Source organism: Bos taurus, chromosome 8 (assembly GCF_002263795.3).
Source record: "Bos taurus isolate L1 Dominette 01449 registration number 42190680 breed Hereford chromosome 8, ARS-UCD2.0, whole genome shotgun sequence".
In the NCBI taxonomy this organism is placed as follows: Eukaryota; Metazoa; Chordata; class Mammalia; order Artiodactyla; family Bovidae; genus Bos; species Bos taurus.
This window is the reverse complement of record NC_037335.1, coordinates 95,427,033-95,455,003: the sequence shown is the minus strand read 5'-3', so window position 1 is coordinate 95,455,003 and position 27,971 is coordinate 95,427,033. Positions and strand designations below refer to the sequence as shown.

At 42.9% G+C, this 27,971-nt stretch overlaps 1 protein-coding gene across 2 annotated transcripts; it reads right to left on the bottom strand.

Annotated features, from left to right (window-relative positions):
- Nucleotides 1–252: 252 nt before the first annotated feature.
- TAL2 (TAL bHLH transcription factor 2) lies at nt 253–18,432 on the bottom strand. Of its 2 annotated transcripts, none has more exons than XM_059889518.1 (2): nt 18,313–18,432; nt 253–12,217 (listed from the first exon to the last, which is right to left on the bottom strand). In XM_059889518.1, exon 2 carries the CDS (start codon nt 12,054–12,056, stop codon nt 11,739–11,741), a length of 318 nt encoding a protein of 105 aa, XP_059745501.1. In that variant the 5' UTR covers nt 12,057–12,217; nt 18,313–18,432; the 3' UTR covers nt 253–11,738. The 2 variants fall into 2 exon arrangements, with proteins under 2 accessions (XP_059745501.1, XP_059745500.1); XM_059889517.1 differs by lacking the exon at nt 18,313–18,432 and adding an exon at nt 17,980–18,069.
- Between the last annotated feature and the right edge of the window lie 9,539 nt (nt 18,433–27,971).

The following is a 27,971-nucleotide window of genomic DNA, read 5'->3' as shown; positions in this document are numbered from 1 at the left end:
CAACTCCGTAAATGGATGTGAATTATAAGCATCTCTCAGATCAGATACCAGAACTCAGTGTGAGACGCCAGAGGGAATGAGGGCTTTGAAATAAGAGAAAGTTGTGATAGAGACAGGTATGTGGCAATCTCCAGAGAATATAGCTGCAACAGCTGGGACTTCATCACCAAGAGTGTAACCGGTTTAGAAACTAATAAGCACAAGGGCTGAGTTCTAACCACCTAGGGCAGCAAGAACCTGATGTGTGAAAGGGTCAGGCTCCTAAATTGGTAGAAGAGACCAATTCAGGCAGCATTTGACTATGTCTTGACCAAGAAAGGAGGAAAGTGAATGGTATAAATATAGAAGAACAGTGGCAGGAAAGTTAAGGGCTAAAAATGAGCTGAAGTTAATTGAAAACCCTTGTCTAGATTATTCTAGAACAATTTCACTTACCTATATGAAAATTCAAATTGGCTTTTCCAATTTCACAATATGTGAAGCTTTTTTGAAGCCATTGGTATAAAAGTTAATGTTTTGTGTACAGTCTTATAGAATGTAAGTCAACTTGAGGTAGCATGTGAAGCAGTGTGAAATCAATATGAGACAGGATGCAGGGGTTGGGGGCAGGGAGCACACTGGATTTGGACTCAGAACCTCAAATTATTAACTGGAGGATTCTCCTTGGATTGACTCCTTTAACATGTCTTAAGTTGCAGTTTTGACACTTGAAAATGGGCTTGAAAATACCAGTTTTGTTGATCTTACTGTCCATTATGAAGATTAAATTATATACTTCTATATTTTGAATAAACATAAAGCTTTAAATGAACATAAATTATTTTTAAAATCAGGTGTGGAAGATTCTGGAAGATGCCCCTAGCGGAGTCAGCAAACACAAGACAGAGAACAAATACAGGAATAGCAATTGCCTCATTGAGGTGTTTTCTAATTTCCATACCTAGAGTATCTTTCTCTACCAGAGCGCACATTTTGAAGGCAAGAGTTAAGTGGTAGACACTTTTGCACCTCCCAACCCAAGGAAGAAAGGACCACAACTGTCATCCTTCAGAGGTAGTAGGTGCCAATAAATGTCTGTTGAATTGCACCACCTGGCTTCAGCTTCTAACCTTATATATTGAGTTGCCAAGAGGGTAAATGTGAGTGAGTTGGGAAGGAAGAAGAGGAAACTTAATTTACAACAGGGGCAAACAGCCTTGTCATTTTGGTCCTCACTGTGCCTTCACTGTGCTGTCTTCCCTTTTCTATTTTGAACACAGCCGGCTACTGGGCACTCTCAGTTGTCAAGAGCTTGGTGGGCTTCCTGGACTAGCAGCTTTGTGTGAATGAACACATGATGTACTTTCTTTTGGCACTTTTGGGGGGTAGGTTTACCGACAAAGTCGTTGTCCCTCTCTTCCTGGCCCTAGCTCTCTGCAGATCTAGTTATGCTGTTTAGGTTCATGAAGTACAAATTAGCATAATCCGATTAGATGAGCTGCTGAGGGGCATTTTTTTCCGTCTGAAAAACAGAGAAAAGAAAAGTGCCTCACAAAGAGGGGAGCCTGGAGCTGGAAGGGCAGAGGGGACAATTGTTCCTGGGCTGCTGGCCTGAAAGCTTGCACCTGCACAAGCCCTCTTGTAAATAAGGACTCTTAGATGGTATTAAACGGGGAACTGGGAAGTCCGAGGGAGCTGGGGGAGGTAAGTATGGGGAAGAAAAAGGCAGGACAGCGGCTCTGCATCCCATTAATTGATTTATCTGGATCGCAAAGCGGGGCTTGCTGACAGAAGAGAATGCCCATTTGATTCCTACTCAGCATTGAGAGTGGGTCAGCCCCATAATCGGGTCTATCGAGATAAGCATTTTAGAATCTCTGCAAGAGACTGATAAGGGGTTTACTTGTTGGGAACAAAGTTCAGTGGATGTTTGATTTCAGTACTTGCTGAATTGGACTTCTGTATTTTTCCTTTATTTCCGGAAAAGAAAACAAACAAAAAAGCTGGGTGATGGTAGTTGTTTTAGGATTGTGGGTGATATGTGCTTAGAAACCACAAGAGGAAAACTCAGCTATCAAAACTGTTAAAATAGGGGAAGCCAGGGAATTTTTTTTGACTGAGTGTTCCTTTCTTGGCTATAGACAGTTTATGAGTATAAATGAAATTTTCATTATTTTGAAAAATAAGAAGGACCCTAATCTATGTGTGTGATAAATTTTGAATTTCCAGGAGGTGATTTCTTCTACCCTTCCTACTTGGAAGAAAGATTTTTTTACCCTTAAAGATGAAAGAGTCCTGAGACGACATCCCTGTACTCGCTAGGAAGATTGACCCTCTGCACCAGTTTACGTGATGCTAAGAGAACATCTGAATGTGTCCAACTTTATGAGAGTAAAAGGAAACCTCGTTTAAATCTGACTTACAACGTGAACATCAAAGGCCAGATAGAGGAGGCTCATTTCTGTTGATACATCTTCTGCAGTGGTGTTCAAAATAATTTAAAGTGGTGTTCAACAACATAACAGAGAAGGCAATGGCACCCCACTCCAGTACTTTTGCCTGGGAAATCCCATGGACGGAGGAGCCTGGTAGGCTACATACAGTCCACGGGGCCGCTAAGAGTCGGACACTACTGAGCGACTTCACTTTTACTTTTCACTTTCATGCATTGGAGAACATAATAGGAACAGAACCTCCATCATTTCCTTTGGATAATTTATTCTCTATCAAAGAATTCTTGTGGATAGAAAACCCAAATTACCAATCAAATTACTCTGTACTTAAAAAAAAATCATTTCAATCATTGCCTACCTGCAGTGAGCCTTACTTCCTGTGTGTGTGTTAGTTGCTCAGTCATGTCTGACTCTTTGCAACCCCATGGACTATAGCCCACCAGGTTCCTCTATCCATGGAGTTCTCCAGGCAAGAATACTGAACTGGGTAGCCATTCCCTTCTCCAGGGGATCTTCCTGACCCAAGGAACAAACCAGGGTCTCCAGCATTGCTGGCAGATTCTTTACCGTCTGAGCCACCAGGGAAGTCCACTTAGAAACCCAAGTCCACTTAGGAACCATATGAGGTTTCTATTCTTCAAGGTAGAAGAACACAGAGAGATTTGGCCTGTGCTGAAAGGCAGATATAGATTCAGAGCCTTGTCTTGCTGCTTGCTCATTGCATGAATCTTAAGTTGGTCTCCTAGACTCTTCAAAGCCACAATCGCCCTGACTGTAAATTAAAGCAAATACCTCCACTAAATGGTAGTTAGAAGTATTGAAGATGCCATTTATAAAATGTCTGGCACATAGCAAACACGCAATTAATATGAATAACCCTTCCTCAAGGCATTTATATTTCCCATCTCCACCTGCAAGCTGCCATCTTCAGTTCTCTTATGTCGTGTGTCCAGGTAGATGTATCCCGATAGCCAAACACAGTGCAGTTTTCTAGTCCAAATAACTGTCTCTCCTCTGCTTTATCTCCTCTCTTTTTCACCAGTATGTCTATCCTCCATTTCTATGGTGAAGCATCCTTTCTCCTGGAGCCTAGAGTCATACAAGCCTCTCAGAGAGGAACAAGGAAGACCGTGGGAGGCTGTTTTCAGAGGCTTTGGAGCCTAGGGAAGAAATTTAGTCTAGGAAAGCAGGTAAGGAAAGAATTTCTATTTGCCAGAAGCCAAAGTGAACATGTGAAATACCTTAAGTGTGATCTGGAGATCTGGAGGCCTGATATTCAGAGAAAAGAGGTGAAAAGTAGATGGAGTAAGGCCTGAGAAGCTCATGAGCTCTGACAGGCACTGTATCCCTTGGGCGGTGGGCTGAAACAGTTGCATTTCACACATCCTCTTACATAGAATAATGGGGTGGCAGAAAAGGCAGCAGTGCGAGGTATCCTTACAAAAGGTGCTCTCACTATCCACATAGGTTTGGCAATAGTCAAACCTATGGTCAATTAATCTACAACAAAGAGGGCAAAACTATACAATGAAGAAAAGACAGTCTCTTCAATAAACGGTCCTGGAAACACTGGACAGCCACATGTAAAAAAAAAAGAAAGAAATTAGAACATCCTTTAACACCATACACAAAAATAACCTTAAAATAAATTAAAGACCTAAAGGTAAGACTGGATACTATAAAATTCCTAGAGGAACACATAGACAGAACACCCTTTGACATAAATTGCAGCAATATCTTTTCTGAGCCATCTCCTAGAGTAATGGAAATAAAAATAAACAAATGGGACCAAATTAAGCTCAAAAGCTTCTGCACAGCAAAGGAAACCATAAAAAATGAAAAGATAACCCATAGAATGGGAGAAAATATTTGCAAACAGTGTGACTGATAAGAGATTAATCTCCAAAATTTATAAAGAGCTCATGCAGCTCAATATTCAAAAAACAAACAACCCAATCAAAAAATGGTCAGAGGACCTAAAAAGACATTTCTCCAAAGACATACAGATGGCCAAGAGACACATGAAAATATGCTTAACATGGCTAATTATTAGAGAAATGCAATTCAAAACTATAATGAGATGTCACTCACACCAGTCAGAATGGCCATCATCAAAAAGTCTACAAAAGCTAGAGATGGTGTGCAGAAAAGAAAATCCTCCTACATTATTGGTGGGAATGTAAATTTGTACAGCCACTATAGAGAACATCATGGATGTTCTTTAAGAAACTAAAAATAGAACTACCATATGATCCATCAATCCCTCTCCTAGGCACACACCCAGAGAAAAACATGGTTTGAAAGGATATATGCACCCCAGTGTTCACTGCAGCACTGTATACAATAGCCAAGACATGGAAGCAATCTATATGTCCATCCACAGATGAATGAATAAAGATGTGGTAATATATATGATGGAATATTACTCAGCCATTAAAAAGAATGAAATAATGCTGTTGCAGCAACATAGATGGATTTGGAGGTTATCATACTAAGTGAAGTAAGTCAGATGAGAAAGACCAATATCATGTGGAATTGCTTATATAGGGAATCTAAAAAAAAAAAATCATACAAATGAACTTACTTACAAAACAGAAACAGGCTCACAGACTTAGAGAACTAATTTATGGTTACCAGAGGAGAAGGGTTGTGGAGAGGGATAGATTGGGAATTTGGGATTGACATATGCAAACTGCTATGTTTAAAATAGATAACTAAGACTTTCCTGGTGGGCCAGTGGTTAAGACTCCACACTTTCGATGTAAAGAGCACAAGATCTCTGGTCAGGGAAGGTCCACATGTCATGTGGTGCAGCCAAAAAAAAAAAAATAACCAACAAGGATCTACTGTATAAGCATAGGAACTCTGCTCAATAGTGTGTAATAACCTAAGTGGGGAAAGAATTTGAAAAAGAATAGATACATGTATAACAATCACTTTGTTGTACACCTGAAACTAACACATTATTTAACTTTTATTTTTGATCAGAGGATAATTACAATATTGTGATGGTTTATGCCACATATCAACATGAATCAGCCACAGGCATACACATGTCCCCTCCCTCTGAAATCTCCCTCCCTATCCTACCCCTCTAGGTTGTCATAGCACTGGCTTTGGGTTCCCTGCATCATACAGCAAATTCCTACTGGCTATCTATTTTACATATGGTAATGTATATGTTTCAATACTATTCTCTCAAGTCATCTCCTCTCTGTCCCGCACTATGACCAAAGGTCTGTTCTTTATGTCTGCATCTCCTTTGCTGCCCTGCAAGTAGGCTATTCAGTACCAACTTTATAGATTCATATATATGCACTAATATATGGTATTTGTCTTTCTCTTTCTGATTTACTCCACTCTGTATAGTAGGCTCTAGGTTCACCAACCTCATTAGAGATTGACTCATTGTGTCAACACATGGACTCAAATGTGTTCCTTTTTATACCCGAGTAATATTCCATTGCTAATACAACATTATTAATCAACTATACTCCAATATAAAATAAAAACTTAAAAAATTCATCCTTTAAAAAATCATCTCCTGAATTTCAGTTTTGTCATCTGTGAAATAAGAACAAAACATATAATTGATATTACAGTAACAATATAAATTGTATAAATTGTCATGAAGATTAGGTGAGCTGATATGCTAGAAGCTCTTGTCACAGTACCTAGCATATTGTAGACAAATATGTTCAGCAAATCTTGGCTCTGACTCTTACTGTTATAAATTTATTTTATTTTTACTTACATTGTAAATAACTCTGAAATAGATACCCACACAGATAATCCTTTGACCATAATTCTGATTACTTCTTTATGATAGCTTCCTAGAAGGAGAGTTACTTAGGTTCAAGCGTATGAACATATTGGATAATGCTGAGTTTTAAAATTATCCAGAAAAGGCAATTCTACAGCTTGCCTAGTTCAACTACCCCCTTGAGCTCTCGAAATTAAATTCTTAAATATTATTTGATAGATTACAAACCTAACTAAGGTTTATGTAAAAATCTAGTGCTTTTTAAAATCTAGAAAAAAATTTTAAACCTAGTGATTTTAATGCTAGTGATAGGTCATTAGCAACAAAAAGAAAATAGAACAGAAAGTTTCCCAGTTTATAGTAAGCTCCAACAGTCACAGAAGGGAAACTGTGTTTAGGAGGCCACACCCTGGCTTCCTATAATCCTTTAGCCACACTCTCCCCTTGGCATTCCTTCCTAGCACCTGCCACTTTAAATCCCCCACTTTGCATTGCCACTGAGCTCTTAGATTCCTTCCTTATCTTTGACCTTTTTATTTAAGGATGTGACTTTCAGCTAACCTTTGGCCTATGGGTCAGGAGTTAAGCTGTCCATTCTCCTGGCTCCTTTCATCCTTTAGCCTCTTAAGGACAAAGCCGGTTGTGTATAACTTACATATGTTTGGGTCATCTCAAGCCATTCTTAGGTGGTGAAACCTCATCAGGCAGGTGCTGCGAAGGCCTTGTTGAATGGAAATTCTGAGAAACAAACTTTAAAAAGAGCTTTAGACTTTGGATTTCTCAGGGAAATTCAGCTTGTTCAAGATGCAAAGTTGCATCATTTTCTTTTCTTTTTTTTTTAGTTGCACAGTGAGGCTTGTGGGATCTTAGTTCTCCGACCAGGAATGGAACCCAGGCCATTACTCAGTGAAAAGCTAAGTACTAACCACTGGACTGCCAGTGAATTCCTTCAAGTTACATTTCAATGTTATCTTTTAAGAGAGGCTAGAGAAGTATTCTTAATGGACCCAGTCTTGATCTAGTTTTCTCATTTTGAAAGTAAAGTCACTGGCAGGGTTGTTGTGAGGATTCAGTGTTATAAATTGTCACTGCCCTCAAGGAGATCTTGTTGCTGGGGACAGAATATACACAAGATGTCTGTAATACAGGGAAGAGGAAGCAAGGGTCTTGAAGCAATAAGAGTATTCTACAAAAGAAGAGATTATATTGAGTGGTGGAAATCTAGGAGGACTTCATGTAAGATGGTGTTTAAGATGAGTCAAGCTTCCTGAAAGAGTGGTATCTAAGATCAGTCATGAAGGATTTTAGAAAATGGAATTTAGTGCAAGCAGAGAGACTCACAAGAGTAAAGCTGGAGGTATCAAAGAGTGGAGAGTGTTTGGGGACCATCAAGTGAAGCAGTTTCCTTAGCATGTCTGATACATTCAGGCAATTGTGAAAAGAAGGGTATGCTGAGCCAGTCTACAGAGGGCCTGGTTTGCTGGGATACAGTATCTGTCTGTCTGGTGGACAAGACACTGAAGGTTTGATAGCTGGGGATGACTGTAGTTGTGATTTGAGAAGGACAATTAGGAAGCTGTGTGAAAGTGAAGGAAAAGGAGGCACTAATCAGGGAATGCTATATTTTTTTAGAATAGAGACAACAGAAGGAGTGAGGTTCAAAGCCAGGACACTTGTTGTGAGAATGGAGAGATTGGAGGGTATGCTTAGTAAATTTGTGAAATATTTTCTAAAAAGGAAAAAAAATAACAATTTCTTTTCTTAAATAATTTATTTTCAATAAATTAATAGTTAAATAGCAAATTAGAATCGATGATTAAAAACTCTCAAAACATCAACAAATAAAATCTTTGGTTGGTACCTCTAATCCCATTCTATAAAGCACATTGATTCAATTTCAATTAAAAGGCATATGAAGAAGATCACCGAACAGTATTGCAAAGAGATGAGCCTAGTAATAAGATGCTTGTCCATTTCCAATCCTAAAATCCTTCATGGCTGAATAGACTGGATGCTGGGTAGGAGATCTTGCACTATGTTCTGGGTTTCCACTAACTGTCCATGTGACCACTAGAAAGTTACTTCAAAACTCTCTGGACTGTTTTCTCCTCTGTAAAGTGAGGAGTAGAACAAGCCAATCTAATGATCTATATAAATAAAAGGACCTGTGATACCTGGTTTCTGGAAGCTTTCAGTGGTGTCCATAGTAGAACAAGTAATAGGGAAGCATAGGTGATATAATTGGTCTAAATTTTTCTGTTGGGTTCAAATGATCCATAAAGAGATGTACCATCAGTGAACTATAATTCATTTGAACCATAAATTCTTACTACTCCAGTCAGCTGTAAATATAGGACACCAAGGAAAGCTGTGGAGTGATTTTAGAATTAGCTTCCAGTCTCATGTGTACCTTGCCAAGCTTCTGATACACAGGTACCTACAATTCCTTTTGACAGTCACTTTAACCTAATACAACCTGACAGCCTAAGACTCAACTTGCAAAAAGAATAATTTGAGATGAATTATATTAAGTAATACATTAAATGTTTATTCACTTATCATAGGAATTTTCTGTAGAGTTTCTTTAAAAAACTGTTCCCCTCATTTAATTTAATGATACTCAATCTCCTCATGACTTTTCAGCGGCACTCAGTTACATTTCAGTGGAAAGGCCCCCTGAGCACAGCAGACAAGGCCCCAACAGCAGAGAAGTGCACTCATTGTGAGAAGAGCAGTAAAATCCTATGTTCACACAAAAAGGTCTCCTGTGCCTTCCTCGGCTACAGTTCAAATGAAGCTACTAGTGGCTCAGTGGTAAAGAATCCACTGGCAATGCAGGAGACAGACCCAGGTTCAATCCCTGGGCTGGGAAGATCTCCTGGAGGAGGACATAGCAATGCACTCCAGTATTTTTGCTGGTAAAACCCCATGGACAGAGAAACCTGATGGGCTATGGTCCATGGGATCATAAAGAGTCGGATATGACTGATGCACAGCACAATACAAAAATACTGTCAAAAGTGTTAATGTGATTTAATGCCAGATGAGAGAATAAGCAGTATTACTCAATTGACAACTGTCACCAGAGTTTTGAGATGTGATATCACGTGGTAGTCTGGGGACAAATTTAAGTCCACATAAGCTCATGAGAACAATAAAAGCTCATGAGAAAGAAATGCAAATTTGGGGGAATCCCCTGGTTTCTGTGTTTGCCTGGACTACTCTGGGTGTGTGGTGATGTTTATTGAATGCAGTTTAAAGAAAGGACCTACACACAAGAATGCATTGTTTCTTTTTTAAAAAAATTATTTTATTATTCTCATTATTTATTTTTATTTTTTGTCCATGCTACACAGCATGCTTTTTTTTTTTTTTTTTTCATTTTCTCGGGCTCCAAAATCACTGCAGATGGTGACTGCAGCCATGAAATTAAAAGATGCTTGCTCCTTGGAAGAAAAGCTATGACCAACCTGGACAGCATATTAAAAAGCAGAGACATTACTTTGCCAACAAAGGTCTGTCTAGTCAAAGTTATGGTTTTTCCAGTAGTCACATATGGATGTGAGAGTTGGGCTATAAAGAAAGCTGAGTGCCAAAGAACTGATGCTTTTGAACTGTGGTGTTGGAGAAGACTTTTGAAAGTCCCTTGGACTTCAAGGAGATCCAAGCAGTCAATCCTAAAGGAAATCAGTCCTGAATATTCATTGGAAGGACTGATGCTTCAGTTGAAGCTCCAATACTTTGATGCTCCAATCCACCTGATGCGAAGAAGTGACTCATTGGAAAAGACTCTCATGGTGGGAAAAATTGAGAGCAGGAGGAGAAGGGGATGACACAGGATGAGATGGTTGGATGGCATCACCTACTTGATGGACATGAGTTTGAGTAAGCTCTGAGAGTTACAGATGGATAGAGAAGCCTAGCGTGCTGCAGTCCATGGGGTCACAAAGAATCAGACATTACTGAGTGACTGAATTAACTAACACGGCATGTGGGATCTTAGTACCCTGACCAGGAATCCCACACCCCTTGCACTGGAAGTGCAGAGTCTTAACTTCTGGACCACCAGGGAAGTCCTAAATGCATTGTTTTAATAAATGCATTGTGCCGTAAGTGTGAATGCTGTGTAGAGTTTAATGACATTATGAACTCGCTGTTTTGAGAATGAGATTTTGAGGATGCCTCATCCACATTTCTTCTGATCACCAAACCAAAGAGGTTCATTTCAGCCTTTCATAAATTGAATCTCTTCTTTCTAGAGTGGGCAGAAAATTTAAATTCCTCTATTGTATATACATAATCTCAAACCCATCAATTTCCTACCTATAGTTCAGGTTTTAAAACCAATGTTCTGTCAATAATTTTGGGAAAATAAAACATTCCAGAGACAATCAAATGACATTATTTGTATTCTGGGCTTAACTATGGGATTCATTTTTGAATCCAAGCGTCATCATGGTGGCATATGGTTGTGAGTTCTGCCAGATCCACTTGTGAGTTCTGCCAGATCCACGTCGTTCATTCTTTTGTGGGCACCACCCCTCCCAGTGTAAAACTGAGCTAATGCTCCTCAGCGGGGAAAACAAGTCACACATCCCTCAATTCATTAGAGTCTGGTATTACACTCCTATTGTCTACTCTAAATCTTTTGTTAAGCTCTCTGTTAAATGAGCTGTTAAATGGTAATATTTAGATTTTCATCATTCTATTTGAATTTCACAGGTCTTAAATCATCAAGAACTCATGCTGAATTAAAAGTTTTCAATACCTGACATGTGAAGCTAAAGGATTAGGAAAACTATTTTAGTTGAATTCTTTTCATAAGAAAACCATGAAGTCTCACAAATTATCATGTCCTTTCCTCTCATAGGTATAATCTACCATTTGGCTTTAGTGATAACGCATATACTCGTGGTCCAGTGCAAATGACACCTCACATTTCCATAGAGACAGAGGATGCAGAGCTCTCCTGCACGCATCTGCTGCCTTCTTGCGGTCCTCATGCGTCAGAAGGGTCTTTTATCCACAGATTCCCCACAAGTCTCCAGGCTGCTTTCTGCAAGGGCTATCTTTTCATTTGTCTTATGCTGTTTACTCTTGATCAAATACGCCTCATTTTTTAGAACAAACTTTAAAATATGTTCAGAGGGCAGCATTTTCTACTCATCCATCTGTGATCCATTATGAGGAAGCTCTTCTTACAACTGAAAACATATTACATAAAGCAGTGATTTTCAAACCAGTTTTTAGTCTAAGGGTCTTTTTTTCCCAAAAACAACATCTTATGCAGGAACCTGGATTTATAAAATCAACAGATACAGGCTGCTCTGCCTGAAGCCCCCAGGGAAGCGGATGTGCGGCCACCTCCCTTTTGGCCTCCTTTTAGCATTCTGCAGCTGACCATGAGACACCTCCTATGAAGCTTGAGTTCATGCCTCACAAATTATTCACCATGCTGACTCTGGTACTTGCAAAAAGGCTGTTGACAGCTAGTGACTTCTGAACCAGTGCTGCCTGGGGTCACAACAGCCAGAGCCCCACTATTACGGAATGTGGTGGCTTGAGCTGGGTGATGGAACCTGGTAGTCGCCAAGGAGAGTCCTGTCTGGCAGGTGGGGTCCTTGGGGGAAGAGGCCCAGAATGTTTCCTGGAGCGGCCACTCCTGTTTGCTGTAGGCTCTGCTCTCCCAAGACCTTCACCAGGAAGTTGATATACCTCATGGCCAGGCGAAGTGTTTCATTTTTGCTCAGCTTCTTGTCTGGAGGGTGAGTGGGGATGAGCTTCCTCAGCTTGGCAAAGGCACTGTTGACATTCTGCTGCCTCCACCGCTCCCTGGTGTTCGTGAAGATCTTTCTGGTCATGTTGGAGTTCCTGAGACAGGAAAGAGAAAGGGCCCTGAGGGCCAACACCTTGTCAGAGGCCTGCTGGGTAGCCCATGTCCTGCCAGGAGCTTGAGTTGTTCATCTTCTCCACCCAGATCTTAGGGGATGTGCTGCCTCATTTCCAGGTGTTGTGGATCTTCCTGTGACAAGAGAAGAAAATGCGGCAGAAGAAAGGGCAGGGTGAGAACACTTCTTGTCAGCTTTTCTCTCCTGGTTGTTTCGAAGCCTCTGGGTAAAATGGTGGTTTTATCCTAATACTCCCATTACTTCTTTTATAACCAACTCTTCCTAAGTGTTCAGAATCAGGCACAGCGTAGGACTGAGTACACATGAGAATAAAATATATATTTGTTAATAGGGAGAGGGGGCTGCGATCGTAGGTTGCATTTACAACATAACTTTTGCAATGAAGACAGTGACAGCACAACTGTTTTGGCTGGTGGACTTTATCTGCAGGATTGGGCGCACTGTGTAAGAGCTAAAATGTCTAGACCAGACCACAGTTAGAGGAGGATGAACAGGGTGATGGAGAATCTTGAAGTTCAGTTATATGAAGAATAGCAATGGGGTTATTTAGCATGACAAACAAAGAAAAGGAGCAGGTGAAGGGCGACAATTTGACATGGATGCTGCAGAAGATAGCCAGGCTCCCCAAGGTTGAATCTGGATGACCTTTCCAACCGTCGGCGAGGTGATTGTTATCACGTATTGCCAATCCTAATTGTGCCATTTTTTCCTCTGAGAGGCACGGGCCCCTTTGTTCAGGTGGCTTGGATTAACATACATCAATGGCAATGTTTATGGCACATCAGGAAATAAGCCAAAACCCAGCACCAGACATTTGGTACCCTTGGCTCATGGCTATCAGTTTGCCACCTGCTCCAGTCTCAGCAACCTGGGCAGAGGGTCCCTTCCTATCCCCCACGCCACCACCCCCACCCAAAGAGTAGTAAGTATTCTCAATTCCATACCTTTGCATTTTCTGTCCCATGAGTTCCCTCCTCACTGACTTTTTGCCTATTTCTACACAATCTTTAAAGAGCAGAATAAACCCTCCTTTCCATTCCTACAAACCCTTCCAGGCCATCCCAGAGCCTCCCATATCTTTCCCTTGCTGAACCCCTGCAGCCACTGGTGGTTGACAAAGGCTATTAGGAGAATTAAATAAGCTTAATATTTGTAAATCACTTTCAACAGTGCCTGACACACGATAATGGCTATAAAAGTGTTGAGGAATACATACAACAAAAATATGTTTATAAATAAAAATGACTTGTGAAATACTGAATTGTGAATACTAGGGGGAAGGTAATATCTTGTTTTTCTATAACCAAGTCTGGTTATATAACCTCCTGGCTCCTGCCACCTTTGTTCCTTTATTTTAACCCTTCCTGTAGACCTGCTCTGTGCTAGGCCCTGTGCTATGAGCTGGGCTTGTGGACTTGGCTGGATGGGATACTTGTGCTCAAGGAGCTTATTGGATGGCCTGATGGAGAAGGCGGCACATACAGAAACATTTAAGAATCACAGGACAAGATCCCACACTAAGGGCCAAATCCAGAGAGACACTTGCTGACTAGAGAAAAGTCTCAAAGGACCATATCAAGACCAAAATGATCAGGTCAATGCTGCTGAACTTTTCCCTAAATTCTACCTTTCTTCTATTTTTATTTGGGCTTTTCTGAGGATATGAGGGGCTTCCCCAGTGGCTCATTGGTAAAGAATCTGCCTGCAATGCAAGAGATGTAGGAAACTCAGATTTGATCTCTGGGTCGGAAAGATCCTCTGGAGGAGAGGATGGCAATCCACTCCAATATTCTTGTCTGGAGAATCCCATGGACAGAAGAGCCTGGTGGGCTACAGTCCATAGGGTCGCAAAGAATCAGAAATGACTGAAGTGACTGAGCACGCACGCACACACAAGGATATGAGTCCGTAGGTAAACACTGAGTATCTGACATAGGTTACATAAAAGCAACATATAGAATATCAGGAAGTTGAAAGGTGCCTCTCAAAATGCCAGCTTCCTTCCAAAACTGTTTGTGTTAACGGCCCACCATTGCAGGAAGGAGTTGGAGGGTTACAAATTGGCACCTATGGTATGAAACAGTGGGCCCATTTTATTCAAAAAGGACCTAAAGATGTTGAAGCCCTAGCGACTTGTGAGAAACCAGATCCTTTTCTAACTTAATAAACACTTGGAACTTCTGCTCCAGAAATTTTCTTCTATTTCAGTGGCCCTTGACTTGGGCTGCTTATTGGATTCACCCAGGCTGCACCCCAGACCAATTAAATAAAAATTTCTGGGGGCATTGGTATTTTTTAAAACTCCCCAGGTGGATCAGCTTGGTCCTCTAGGAAGCAGATGCCAAGCTGGAGTTGGATGTACAAGCAGTTTATTGGGAGTTAAGGCCTGTGAAAGATGGAAAAAGAAAAGAAAGACTTGGGCCAAGAATGTCTTCAGACTGAAACACACATCTGACACTTGCAAAATCAAAGCAGGGAGGCTGCAGGACTGGTCAGAAAAGCCTCAGGCTGCAGTACAGAGCTGGAAAAGTGGCAGCCAACCCAACAGGGAGCTCTGGGGCAAAAGGTGCCTGTGAAGGAGACCCTATCGGGCAAGAACCGCCAGGTCCCAGCAGCGCTGCCACACTCACTCATAGGCTGGGGGCTACCTGAAGAATGGAGGCCCAGTCCTGAGTCCTGTCAGCACTGCTACTGATGGCTGTCAGCTAACTGCACTCCCTGCAGCTGAACTGCAAGTTTTTTCCTGAAGTGAGGTCCCAACAGTGCACCCCTCACACGATCTCCCTGTGTGGCTAATGCTAAAACATTGCCTTACTCTCCAAACAGAAGCTCTGAGCCCTAGCAAAACTATGTTTAAGAAGGAAGCAGTATTTAGGGGATTACGAATGACAAAATGTTAATATTACATAAAATATCAGCTAGAAGGATATATGGCCCTAGGACATTTCCCCATGCAGGTTCTTGTTGACTTTCCTGCTTCTGCCCATGTAGGAGAGGCCAGTGCTGTGCTGAGAAACCAGTGGTGAGCAGAATCATGGCAGCTCAAGTTCACTGGCTGACTCAGGCCCCCTCTGGCTTCCTCCATCAGCCACTTAGGTTTACTTCCTCTATCTCTGTAGAGACACTCTGGTTGGATCCATGATCCAATACAGTCACATGTACTCCAAACTTTACATCAACAATTACTGACCCTATGCGCCCGACACTGTACTGGCTGCTGGACACTGAGGAACCCACTGCCCTATGACACAGATGGGAAGCCCAGGGTCTGTAGCAGCAGAGAAATAGCACCTAACTCAGGCAATCCAGGGGACTTCCAATCTGAAGGGGGTGATACCCAAGGCCTCTTTCTGTGCTGAAATGCCACGATGCCCTGCCTTTGCCTTTTATCTACCTAAAGTGAAAGTCGCTCAGTCATATCTGACTCTTTGCGACCCCATGGACTATACAGTCCATGGAATTCTCTGGGCCAGAATACTGGAATGAGTAGCCTATCCTTTCTTCAGGGGATCTTCCCAACCCAGGGATCAAACTCAGGTCTCTCACATTGCAGGTGGATCCTTTACCAGCTAAGCCACCAGGGAAGCCCAAGAATACTGGAGTGGGTAGCCTATCCCTTCTCCAGTGGATCTTTCCAACCCAGGAATCGAACCAGGGTCTAACCTGGCCTTTATATCTATAATGAGCATTGTCGGACCTGTATCTAACTATACCTAAAATATGAAAGTATAAACCTAAATCAAGGGAATTTTTAAGACCATCCAGTTTTGCTCACGTTGAAACTGGCTGCTTTGCAGCCAGGACTGTAGGAGTAAAGTTACTTTTAAGCTTCTCTTGTCAAAAGAGGCTTTAGCTTATTCACTAGTCCCACGGGAGGCTCATTTTCAAGCTGGGAAGAAAAGATTAGCCAGGATAAACTAACTGGTGTTCTCTTCTGAGAAAGCTCCATCCTATTGTGAGAAGCAGAAACAGGGAGGAGAGAAGGCAGGCTTCTGAAAGGCAGCCTTGCCATTCTAGGAGGTGCTTAATAATTACTTGTTGATTTATCCTCAAGTGTGTTACTCTCCTTCTCCACATTGGGAAATAAAAATCAGTGATTCAACAAGCTGCAAAAACTCAAAGTAGAGGTCACTGGAAAATTATTACAGTATTTATTAAATCAAAGGAAAATGGCATTTAGTGTTTTTCCTGTTGCAAGTACTGATCGCTGCAACAATCAGTAAAGTACTCTTGGTTCAGAGTACTTTAAGAGCTTAAAAAATACTCCAGATGCCACAGAATCAGAGAGCATCAGACAGATGTTGAAACAGAGGTGCAGTTCTTTGTCCCAGGTCACACAGCCCAATGTGGCAGAGCCTGTGTCCCAAGCCTGAGTCACCACTGACGCCAGCTGAGTCGGGGCCGGGGAAGCCCAGGGACAGATTTCATCTCAAAACAATTATTTCAAATACATAAAGGGAAAAGTCTTCTCAGAATATGAAGTTAAAAGGCATGAATTAAAATACATGGACACATAAAATAACCAGTTATACTTCATAGATATGAAAATAATTCTAAAATTCAAAACAATAAAACCTATGCTTCACTTTTAACACATTAAATAATTAGATTTGTCACCATCATTTCTAACTGGTGATTGGTAAGTGATTTTTTCAGAAGATCAGCAACATCTGTAGCAAAAGCTGAAAGTGTCTATGATTTCTCTTGATGACAAAAGGCATCGGCACTGCTGCCGCCACTGTAGTTTATTCATAATAAACTACATAAACATTCATAAATAAAGGGAATGCTCAATTCAGTTGAAAGGTTAGTAGATAAAAAGATGTAACTTAGAATCCCCTGAGTTTTATCCACACATCCCTGGGTGGGTAAGTGTCATGGTCCAAAGGTTAAGAATGCCTGGATAGGAGGAACGTCACAGTCAATTGAAAAGGAATATAGGTGAGCACAAACTTCGATACCACAGAAGGTAAAAGGTTACTGGAGAAAAGTACATTATGCCCCCTGAGAAGGTGATCACTACCTGTAACAGATGCTGCTGCTTTTTCGTGTGGATGTTTCCTGGACATGGAGCCCAGGTCAACCAGAAAGGCAGCAGCACAGGCGTACAGACAGCTAACCTTCCTACGGTGGCCTGTGCCAGGCATTCAGGCTCACACTGCTCTTTTCTCCTAAGATGTTAAATTTCTCTTTCTGGCATTTGGTCCTGTGTATTTCTCTCTTCTTTCATCTCTCTTTGAAAAGTAAGTGAAAACATGATACAGAAGGAGGGTAGTGAAGGGTGGTTTATACAACTGGGTTTGGGGAAGGTGCCTAATCTCAAACACCAGGCACAGGTTTGCCTTTAGAAGTTGCTATAGAAGTAACACAGGCTAACTTAAGCGGGGGGGGGGGGGGGGGTGGGGTGGGGGTGGGTAATCAAGCGGTACTCAAGTGATAACGCCAAAAAAAAAAGTCCCCTCCCTTATCCATCTACCTATTCAAACTCATTCCCCAGCAGTAGCCAGTTTGGTGTGTGCTATTATAATATATCCTATATATATATATATATATATATATAAATCATGATATGTGCTATTATGCAATTACTTTTCTTACCAGACAGCTCTGCAAGTTGATGTTCTAAACAAGTGCATTTACTGTGAATGCGGATCTTTGGGTGGGCTCCCGGTGCACTGAGAGGGCCACCTGTTTCAAAACAGCGCTCTACACCTGCCTTCCCGCCCCACGCCCACCAGACCCAACCTGCTGCCCTTGACCGCTTCACTTCCCAGCTTTTCCCTTTTTCTTTTTCTTATTCTTGCTCCCCCTTGCCTGCAGCGCCTGCCCTGCGACTAAGTTCAGGCATTCTGGAGAAATATCTATAGTTTCGCACCTGCCAGGTTTCCAGGAGTCGCTCACCCCAGCTCAGAAGCTGCCAAGACGGCCCTCGGAGATGCTCCTTGGTGTCCGGGACATCACATATCAAGGCTCAGCAGCCCCGCCGACACGCGCTAGGTACCCGCTAGGCTCCCCCGGAGCTGCACCACGGCCCCTGCTCTGCGGAAAGTCCCCACGTCTTCTCATCGAGTCGCCTTGGTGGCTGCCACCAAGTCACCTCCACACCCCTGTCCTCCGCGGCGAGTGCGGCTCGGACTGGGGAACTGCGCCAGAGACTCGCTGGCGCCCAAACCCAGCAGCGCCCGCAACCCTCTTGGAGTCCACGCACCTCCTCTCCGAGAAGGGAGCCCGCGCCGCCGTTGTCGCCCTCGCCTGGGCGCTGCGCCTCCGCCCCAGCCTTTATAGACATCGCCTTTTGTCTAAGGACCCACGGGGCCCCTTCCCCTCCCTAGACTCCCGCAGGTCCCTCCCATACCCACCCTCCACCCCAACATCCCGGCTTCCCGGGACCAGTCTCCCTGTGCCCTAGAAACCAAGCAGAGGCGGAAGGAGAAGCCAGCTTTGTGTAACGTCTGGGGACGCGAGGGGGTCCTGACACTCACCCGGACTACAGCATACCCCGGAGGGCAACTTACCAACCCTTTTCTACAGTGGCTACAAACCTCCGGAAGTGCGTGCCCCGCGGTTAACTCATCAACTCATCAGATGTCAATCATTTAAGCCCCAGTCCGTCTCCCAACTGTAGTTCAAGAACCACTTACTCCAGAATCACGGGTGAGGGAAGGTATAGACCTCAACACCCACAGCCAAGACCACCAGATCAGGTTTTCTGAGGATAGGGTCAGAAATCTGCCTTTTTACTAAGTGTCCCAGGAGATTAACATGCACAGAGAAGTTTAACAATCACTGCACTGGATAGATTCCCAGATTTATTCATCCCAGGTTCAGAGTGCCTCCTCATTGGTCTTACTGCTTCTGTACTTTCCTCTTTCCATCTATTCTCCAGCATCACCCAGAATGATCCTTTGAAAACCCAAGTCAGGTTCCTGTTGCTTCTCACTCAAAACCCTCCTCTGGCTCCCCATTTCACTCAGAATTAAGCTGAAGTCTTAACATTGGCTCCCAGATACCCTTTACCTGACTTGTCTGTTCCTTCTCTGCCTGAGAAGAAGCGGAAGAAGTGTACTCAGCTCTAGCCACTCTGACATCTGTAGTTTCATGAACATTCCAGGCACCCTCCTGCCTTGGGGCCTCTGTATGGTCTGTTTCCACTGTCTGCAACACTCTCCCCTCAAAATCCAAGTAGTTCCCTCCCTCATCTCCTTTGATTCATTCAGAAATTATTAATACTGAGTGTCTACTATGAGCCAGTGCCTACTACAGGCACTGGGATTCAAACAAAACAGACACAGATTTCTGCCCTCAAGGAGCTGACGTTCTCCAGGTCTTTGCTCAAATGTCACCTTCTCAATGAAGATTCTCTGACCACAAGGTCTGAAGCTGCACCTTCACACACACAGGGCTCTGCATCTTCCTACCCTGCTTTATTTTTCTCCTTAGCACTCACCCCTATGTTGTAACATTTTACTTATTTGTTGTATCTGTCTCCCCAGTCCCACTGAATAGGCATTCTTCAAATGCTGGTTGATAAATCAGACTTCTAGGTATCACACTCTCTGAAGGTACCAGCATAGGATTTGGCACAATAAATTCACAGATGCATTAATGCTTAGTGGATAAGAGCAAAGGACTCTGGATTTGCATTACCCAGGTTGAAATCCCCTATCTATCCACTTATATGACCATAGGCAAATCATGTAACTTCTCCCTACCTCAATTTCCTCATCTGTAAAATGGGGACAACAATAGGGTCATGAGAACTAAATGAGAAAAACAAAACAGGTAAAGAATTTAGCACCGGGCCTAGCACACAGTCAGACTAATGCAAATTTTACTCTGATAAATCACATTATTGTTACAACTACTGGCTCCCCCCCTTCCTTGTGAGAGGATTATCATGTGACTGGGAGTGCTTCCCTGTAGGTAATTTAGGTAAAGAGACAGCTTGCTCCCTTCCAGGCTTGACCATGTGACTTGCATCAGACAATGGAATGTGAATGGACTTGACTTGGTGGTAATGGAGTAGAAGCTTTAAGAGTGATTGCTGATTGAACTCAGTCATGAGAAAGTCATGTTGGGGGTTGCTCTCTGAAGAAACAAACCCATAGCCAATCCCAGCCTTCATAATATGAGACAGGAATAAATCTTTGCTGTTGTAAGCCACTGAGATTTGGGGGTTGTTTGCCCCCCTCTTCAAAAAAAATGAATACAGTTCTTATATAAATACGAAAGCTATTGCCCAAATTGCTAGGTTCTCAGAGGGCAGGGAAGTTAAGAAAATTATATATCTGCCTTCAAGGAGTTAGTTCACAGTCTTTGGGAGGGAGAGAACATGACAAAAATGACCAAATACAAGGCAGACAGTCCTGAGTTCCACAAAGTATGAAATTGGAGGTAGGGAGGCAAAGATTCTAGCCGGAGGATCAGCAATTGATCATGGGAAGGATGACATTTAAACTAGGCCTTGAGGCAAGGCTGCCTCTGATATTGGTGGACCCAGGACAAGGGTACAAATGGAGACTCCTGACCCATCCCCATCCCTTTTCTCTTCCCACCTCAAGCTGTCCTGCTCTGTGAGAGGCCTGGTATATAACGTGGACTCCCAGTCCACATGGACCTAAGGAAAAGGCCTGTGTAGGTTCTGACAGTGGACTCAAGGCCATTTGAGCAGAAATGCTGGGGTTCTGGACACAGAGTGTGATCTCAATTCAGGTGTCCCTGATACCCTGAGCGTGGTCTAGAATGTGGGAAATGGGCAGGTACATGGTGGGCACAGGAGTGAGGCCAGAGCAGGGCAGGGCCATCTAAAGCACAGAACCCAAGGCAGGGGCCTGGGTTGCCCGGGTACAAGAGTGGGAGGTGCTGGGTAGGAGTCACACATGCAGGAGTGGAGGAGACGGCAGTCCTTGTGAAGACAACTGTGTGCCTCTAACATAAGAGTGATATGTTTAGATTTACAGGTTCCGAGGCTCATTCTGGTGGCAGTCAGTCAGAGGATGGATTGGAGGGTGGGTTGGAGAAAATGAATTGGTCAATGATGCACAGGCTCAAAGGGGCCTTTGGGAACCTACTCTGGTGTTTGCAGTGAGCAGCCCTGATTTGTCCTTTCTGCTGCTTGTCTCTGTGTGCCGTTGAGGAGAACTGCTTTCTCACAGGGCCTCTTGGTGCCCATGCTTTTCCACCCAACCTCAGTCCTGATAGAGCACATGTTAGAATTTAAACCAAGAACCTACACTATCCTTCCTCTCAGGCAAAGCCTGCGAGGTAATATATTCTTAATTCCACATTCTACAGTTGTAAAGAAGTGTAAGGAGAAAGCAATGGCACCCCACTCCAGTACTCTTGCCTGGAAAATCCCATGGATGGAGGAGCCTGTTAGGCTGTGGTCCGTGGGGTCGTTAAGAGTCGGACACGACTGAGCGACTTCACTTTCACTTTTCACTTTTATGCATTGGAGAAGGAAATGGGAACCCACTCCAATGTTCTTGCCTGGAGAATCCAAGGGACAGGGGAGCCTGGTGGGCTGCCGTCTATGGGGTCACACAGAGTCAGACACGACTGAAGCAGCTTAGCAGCAGCAGCAGCAGGGCTTCTTTGGTAGCTCAGCTGGTAAAGAATCTGTCTGCAATGCAGAAGACCCCAGTTTGATCCTTGGGTTGGGAAGATCCCCTGGAGAAGGGATAGGCTACCCATTCCAGTATTCTTGGGCTTCCCTGGTAGCTCAGACAGTGAAGAATCTGCCTGCAATGTGGAAAACCTGGGTTTGACTCCTGGATTGGGACGATCCCATGGAGGAGGGCGTGGAAACCCAATCCAGTAGTCTTACCTGGAGAAACCCCATGGACAGAGGAGTCTGGCAGGCAACAGTCCATGGGGTCGTGTCCAAAGAGTTGGACACGACTGAGCGACTAAGCAAAGCACAGCACAGCAACTAGGAAGCAAGACTGGAAATATGTGAGGTTAAGGGAAACAACAATAATTGTAAAACAGGATCTGTGTACAAGTGGACCGGGATTGAGAGACAGGACAAAGGGAAAGATAAGCACTGCAGAGAATGGAGCACAGAGGTGCCAGCACAGTGCAACTGGGGTCAACATTTGGTTTCTTCTCCGAGGTTTCTTCCATGTTATTGCTGGTTTTATAATTTTTGAAGTGGGGAAAGCATTTTGGTGCAGCATTCCATTAGCAGTGATTCTTCAGCATGCTGTGCTGTCTTTCCTCCTGGTCCCACAGTATGGAGAGTTTAGGGGCGAGGTCTTGCAGGGGAAGGGGTTGAAGTAGGAATTTACATAATCCGATTATCGGGCGGATTAAGTTTGGGCAGCTAAACGCCTCTGTGTGCTTGAGCTAAGACCCTTACTATTCATGGCTCTCACCGCCCCCTGGAGAGACTGCACCTGCGGGAGGGAGGTGGGGACAGGGTCCTGGGGAGGGACGAGGGGGCTGGGGAGGGAACTAGGTCATTAGGAGGGCTCCGGCTTTGTTAGCCTCTCTGATTCTGCTGGCTTAATTGATCTGTCTGGATTAGCCTGTGATGCTGGATCTCTAGTCCTGTGTGCTGGGATTGTCAGCTTCAGGAAAGACCAAACTGAGGTTTTCAGAAGGGATTCCGGTTAGCCCAGGTGATTGTGGGCTAAGGTCATTTTGGCTCAAGGTCAAGCATCAGCTCTATCCAGTCTTAAAACTCTCTTCTTCCCTGCTCATCTTAACCCTCTTCCCAGTTCCTAATTCTGCATTATCCAGGCCCTGATGCATCCATCTTTTTCTCCATTTATGCAGTTATACATCCAGCTCTCCTTCCATCCATTTATTGTTAAGCTTCCATCAGTTCATTCATCACATGAATTAGCTGGTTCTTGACAGTTAATAGAATTTACTAGTCAATCTTAGATAGGTTTTGTTCCTTCAAGTGTGCTACCTTTCAAGTTAATTTTGGTACTTTGACATAGAAAACTTTGACATTTTCACATTCATTAATAAAGTGTTACATGGCACCCCACTCCAGTACTTTTGCCTAGAAAATCCCATGGACGGAGGAGCCTGGTAGGCTGCAGTCCATGGGGTCGCTAGAGTAGGACACGACTGAGCGACTTCACTTTCACTTTTCACTTTCATGCATTGGAGAAGGAAATGGCAACCCACTCCAGTGTTCTTGCCTGGAGAATCCCAGGGACCGGGGAGCCTGGTGGGCTTCCGTCTGTGGGGTCGCACAGAGTTGGACATCTCGGTATTTGCTTTATCACCTTTCTCATTCCTCATATATTTATGACTTCTCTCTTTGTTATTAGCTTTGTAGAACTGACCATTTTTCTTTTAAAAAACTACCTCTATGGTTCATCATTTTTCTCATTTTCTAATGTATTAATTTATACTATCTCTTTAAAATTTTTTGGACTTTCTAGGTTCCATCTTCTTTCAAAAATTGGTGTAACTGGTTTATAACACTATATAAGCTTCATGTGTACAATAATATATTTCAACTTCTGTTCAGTTCAGTCCAGTTCAGTCGCTCAGTCGTGTCTGACTCTTTGTGACCCCATGGACTGCAGCATGCCAGGTTTCCCTGGATACTACCAAAAGTAGAGAGTGCTTACCATCAAAAGCTGAGTTTCCCTCTGTCACAATACACTGGCCCCTCTTTAGCTATTGTGCCCCACCCCCACCCCTTTCCCTCCTAGTAAGAACGAAATGGCAACCCACTCCAGTGTTCTTGCCTGGAGAATCCCAGGGACAGAGGAGCCTGGTAGGAGGCCGTCTATGGGGTCGCAGAGAGTCGGACACAACTGAAGCGACTTAGCAGCAGCAGCAGCGGCAGCAAGAACTACTCCATTTTCTACATCTAAGTTTTACTTTTTTAAGTATTCCACATGAGTGAAATTATTTGTCTTTCTCCCTTTGACTTAATTCACTTTCTACTATATCTTTGTTACATCGGCTCTTTTTCATTTGCCTGTGTTTATTTTGTCCCTTCTCTACCCCCCATTCTTAGATTGTCCATATTAGTTTACACTCTTTTTAAAAAGAACAGCACTTCAGGCTATGAATTCTCTTCTGACACATCTTTGGTGTCATCCTGCACTTCCACTTGAGTATCTTTGCCATTAGCCTCTAACATGGGTTGTTTAAGTTTTCTTTTGGAGAGGTTTTTTTTTTTTTTAATTTCCTTATTGTGGTATTTTTTTGGTAACCACCTGCTATTAATTTATAATTTTCTTGCAATGTAGTCAAAGATATATCTTGTATTGTTTTTGCTTTAGGATATTTATTGAGAGTTTCTCTTTGGTAAAACATATGATCAGCTTCCATAAATGACCCATAGGTAACAGAAACGGAGGTACATCCTCTGTTTGAAAAATAAAATGTTTTATACACATCCATGAAATCGATCTTCTGTATTCATGGGAGTTTGGGTCTATTTGATCTGTTAGAGAGAATTGTGTGACTACCTTCCTCTACTGTTTTGTGTCTGTTTCCTTCCTTTTGGTTTTTCCAGGAGTGTTTGCTTTAGATTTTTATACCCTGAGATACAAGGCATTTCACATATAAAGACTCATGGAAGTTTTATTGACTTAAGAGAACCGTGTCCTGTGTCAACATAAAATGACCTTCTTTGCCTTGCTTCTTGTCAGGAATTCCATTTTGTTTTATGATACTACAACTCCTGTTTTTAAATTTGCATTTTCCAAATAAACTGTCTGTTCTTTTACAACTAAATTTGTCAGTATGAGGGTGTTACTTTTGGTCATAGGTTTTATCTTCCTGTGACATTTTATCTGGGAAATTTAAGTTCCTTTGAGTCCTTTGGTTTCTTCAAGGAGCCCCCATCTTCATTTTGGATTCTTTAAAACAAGTCTCATTCCAGTTTATTTGCTTTCAATGAATGAACATAAGACAGTAACAACTCATTCTCCAAATGGTTGCCTCCAGCCTGCCCCACTCTCCATCAGAAGTCACATAACTTGTTTCTGTGAAGTGAATGCTTCTAAGGCCAAGGAAGGAGTTTCTTTAATGATTGTTTAAGGAAATGAGAAGAACATTCTGGTCACTGTATGGAGGGGGCCAAGAAATGATGTGGGGAGACTAGGAGGCTGTGATAGGGATACAGCTGAGAGAGAATGATGGCTTGACAAAGGGGGTGGCATCGAGCACCAACTCCAGGCCACACACTGAATTCTCTATCCCTTATGTAGTACTAAGTACTAGTGTCATGCTAGGCATTTCACCCAGTTTTCTCATTCTTTATGAAATAGATGGGGACACAGTGGAAACAGTGGCTGACTGTATTTTTCTGGGTTCCAAAATCACTGCAGATGGTGACTGCAGCCATGAAATTAAAAGACGCTTACTCCTTGGAAGGAAAGTTACGACCAACTTAGACAGCATATTAAAAAGCAGAGACATCACTTTGTCAACAAAGGTCCGTCTAGTCAAGGCTATGGCTTTTCCAGTGGTCATGTATGGATGTGAAAGTTGGACTATAAAGAAAGCTGAGCACCGAAGAATTGTGGTGTTGGAGAAGACTCTTGAGAGTCCCTTGGACTGCAAGGAGATCCAACCAGTCCATCCTAAAGGAGATCAGTCCTGGGTGTTCATTGGAAGGACTGATGTTGAAGCTGAAACTCCAATACTTTGGCCACCTGATGTGAAGAGCTGATTCATTTGCAAAGACCCTGATGCTGGGAAAGATTGAGGGCAGGAGGAGAAGGGGACGACAGAGGATGAGATGGTTGGATGGCATCACCGACTTGATAGACATGACTTTGGGTGAACTCCAGGAGTTGGTGATGAACAGGGAGGCCTAGCATGCTGTGGCTCATGGGGTTACAAAGAGGCAGACACAACTGAGCGACTGAACTGAACTGAATGAAAAATTAAATATTTTCATTATAAAGTTACATTAACAACAAGTTGTTATCCTAGACAAAACAAAATATTGTGAAAATGAAAGTTGCTCAGTCGTGTCTCTTTGCGATCCCATGGACTATAGCCCACCAGGCTCCTTTGTTCATGGCATTCTCCAGGCAACAATACTGGAGTGGGTTGCCATTTCCTTCTTCAGGGGATCTTCCCAACCCAGGGATTGAACCTGGGTCTCCTGCATTACAGGCAGACTCTTTACCATCTGAGCCACCAACAAAATATTGCTCCCACACAATTTAGCTCCCAAATAAATTTAGTATTTCCCTAAATACTAAAATGTATGCCCAAAGAAACAAGTCTTCACATGCAGCTGACTGTATTACTAGCAGTACTTATACAAACATCTTTCCAGAGCCAGCAGAGGCTATAAATTCTCATGGATTTAATGTCACTCCATTCACAGGACCCACAGGGCAACTGACTGATGAGCACCCCTCCTCTAACATCCCCCAAATAGAAAAATAACAGAGCAAGTAGCTAGCTCCTTTATGATGAAAGTAGGTGATATGGGAAACCAGGGTACGTGGAAGGGAGAAATACACTGACATGGCCCATTGGGAGGGGTGGGAAGCTTTGGTCTTCTCTCCCAAGAAAAGAGAGATTTGGCTTTTCATCATCACTTTGGGACTTCCCTGAGATTATTCCCTAGTCATGACAGAAAAGTGAAGATGCTAGAATCTTTAGACCGGAGTCCCTAAGTACACAGGTTTTGTAGCCCTGGACATACGTCTAGATAGGAACAACAAAGGAAAAAAATGATACTGATTCAGGAGAAAGCAAACCTGCTGAACCAGGTCTTCCTGCTGTAGCACACAGTGACTTTCCTTGACAAAGGATGAGAAATCACATTCCACTGTGAACAATTACCCTTACTTGGAAGCTTGCCACAGCCTGTTACTAAGCATCCTGCATCTAAGAAGCAGCAAATGATGGTCCTCAACTGGATCCGCACGTGAGGAGCCCTGTTTGACTAAAGAAGGTAGGGGTGGGGAGAGTGATCTATCCACAATCCGGAATCAGATTTGCAAAGGCTCCCTGCACTGTTGCTTAACACTGTTCAACTGCCTCTTTTGATGCCCTTTCTTCTTGTCTCCCCTCTTTTCTATCTGCTAACCCAGTGCCTTGCCTGGGATGAGCACAATGATGAGGTTACTGGTTTGGATTTAAGTAGAGGAATTTGTTAATTGGTTTAAAGGCTCAGTGCTGCAAGGTAATATTCTCAATTAAATTGGCCACTTGCTTAAGAAATCAAAAGTTGGTCAAATTGGAAAAAAATACTCTTCTGAGCCTGTTTTCTATAAAATGGGGGTGAAAAATATTCACTGATATGCAGTAGATTAAGTGGGAAAAAATACTGAGAAATACCAAGTGGAAAGCAGTCTGGCATAGAAGCTGAGAGGCCCTTCATTGGGCTTTGGAGGCAGACTGGAATTTGAATTCCTGCTCCAACACCAGCTGCCATAGAGACTGGGCAGGTTACTTAACTCCTCCCAGTCTCAATTTTCTCAGCTGTAAACTGGAAATAATATCAACTTCATAGGTTACTGCAAGATTCAGTGTACTAATGTATGTAAAGTCAATGCTTGGAAATAAATGCTAAACCATAGCTGATCAATAAACAATCATTTTATTACCAGAAAACTTTACCCAAAAACTAGACAGGGAATATGAACACGTGCCTCTAATTCCCCCTAATCAAATGGCACTTTTTTCTTTCATTTGCTCAACTCATTATCTTGGCTGTCACCTCTCTCCTTCCAGTTGCTTTGGATCTTGTGCTACTTGCTAAAGAAGCATTTATTTCCTTCCACTAACTGAAGCCAACATTGCAGGGCTGGATGAATGAAGGAGATGTCAGAGGAAGAGAAGGAAAAACTTCTCTTGATCAGTAGGCTCTCTTTTACAGTTAATTTTCACTCTCCAGCTCCCTAGACCCAAGACCTCTTG

Bases quoted from the DNA above. Each gene is read 5' to 3' on its own strand.
- TAL2 (XM_059889518.1), bottom strand. From the start codon at position 12,056: ATGACCAGAAAGATCTTCACGAACACCAGGGAGCGGTGGAGGCAGCAG.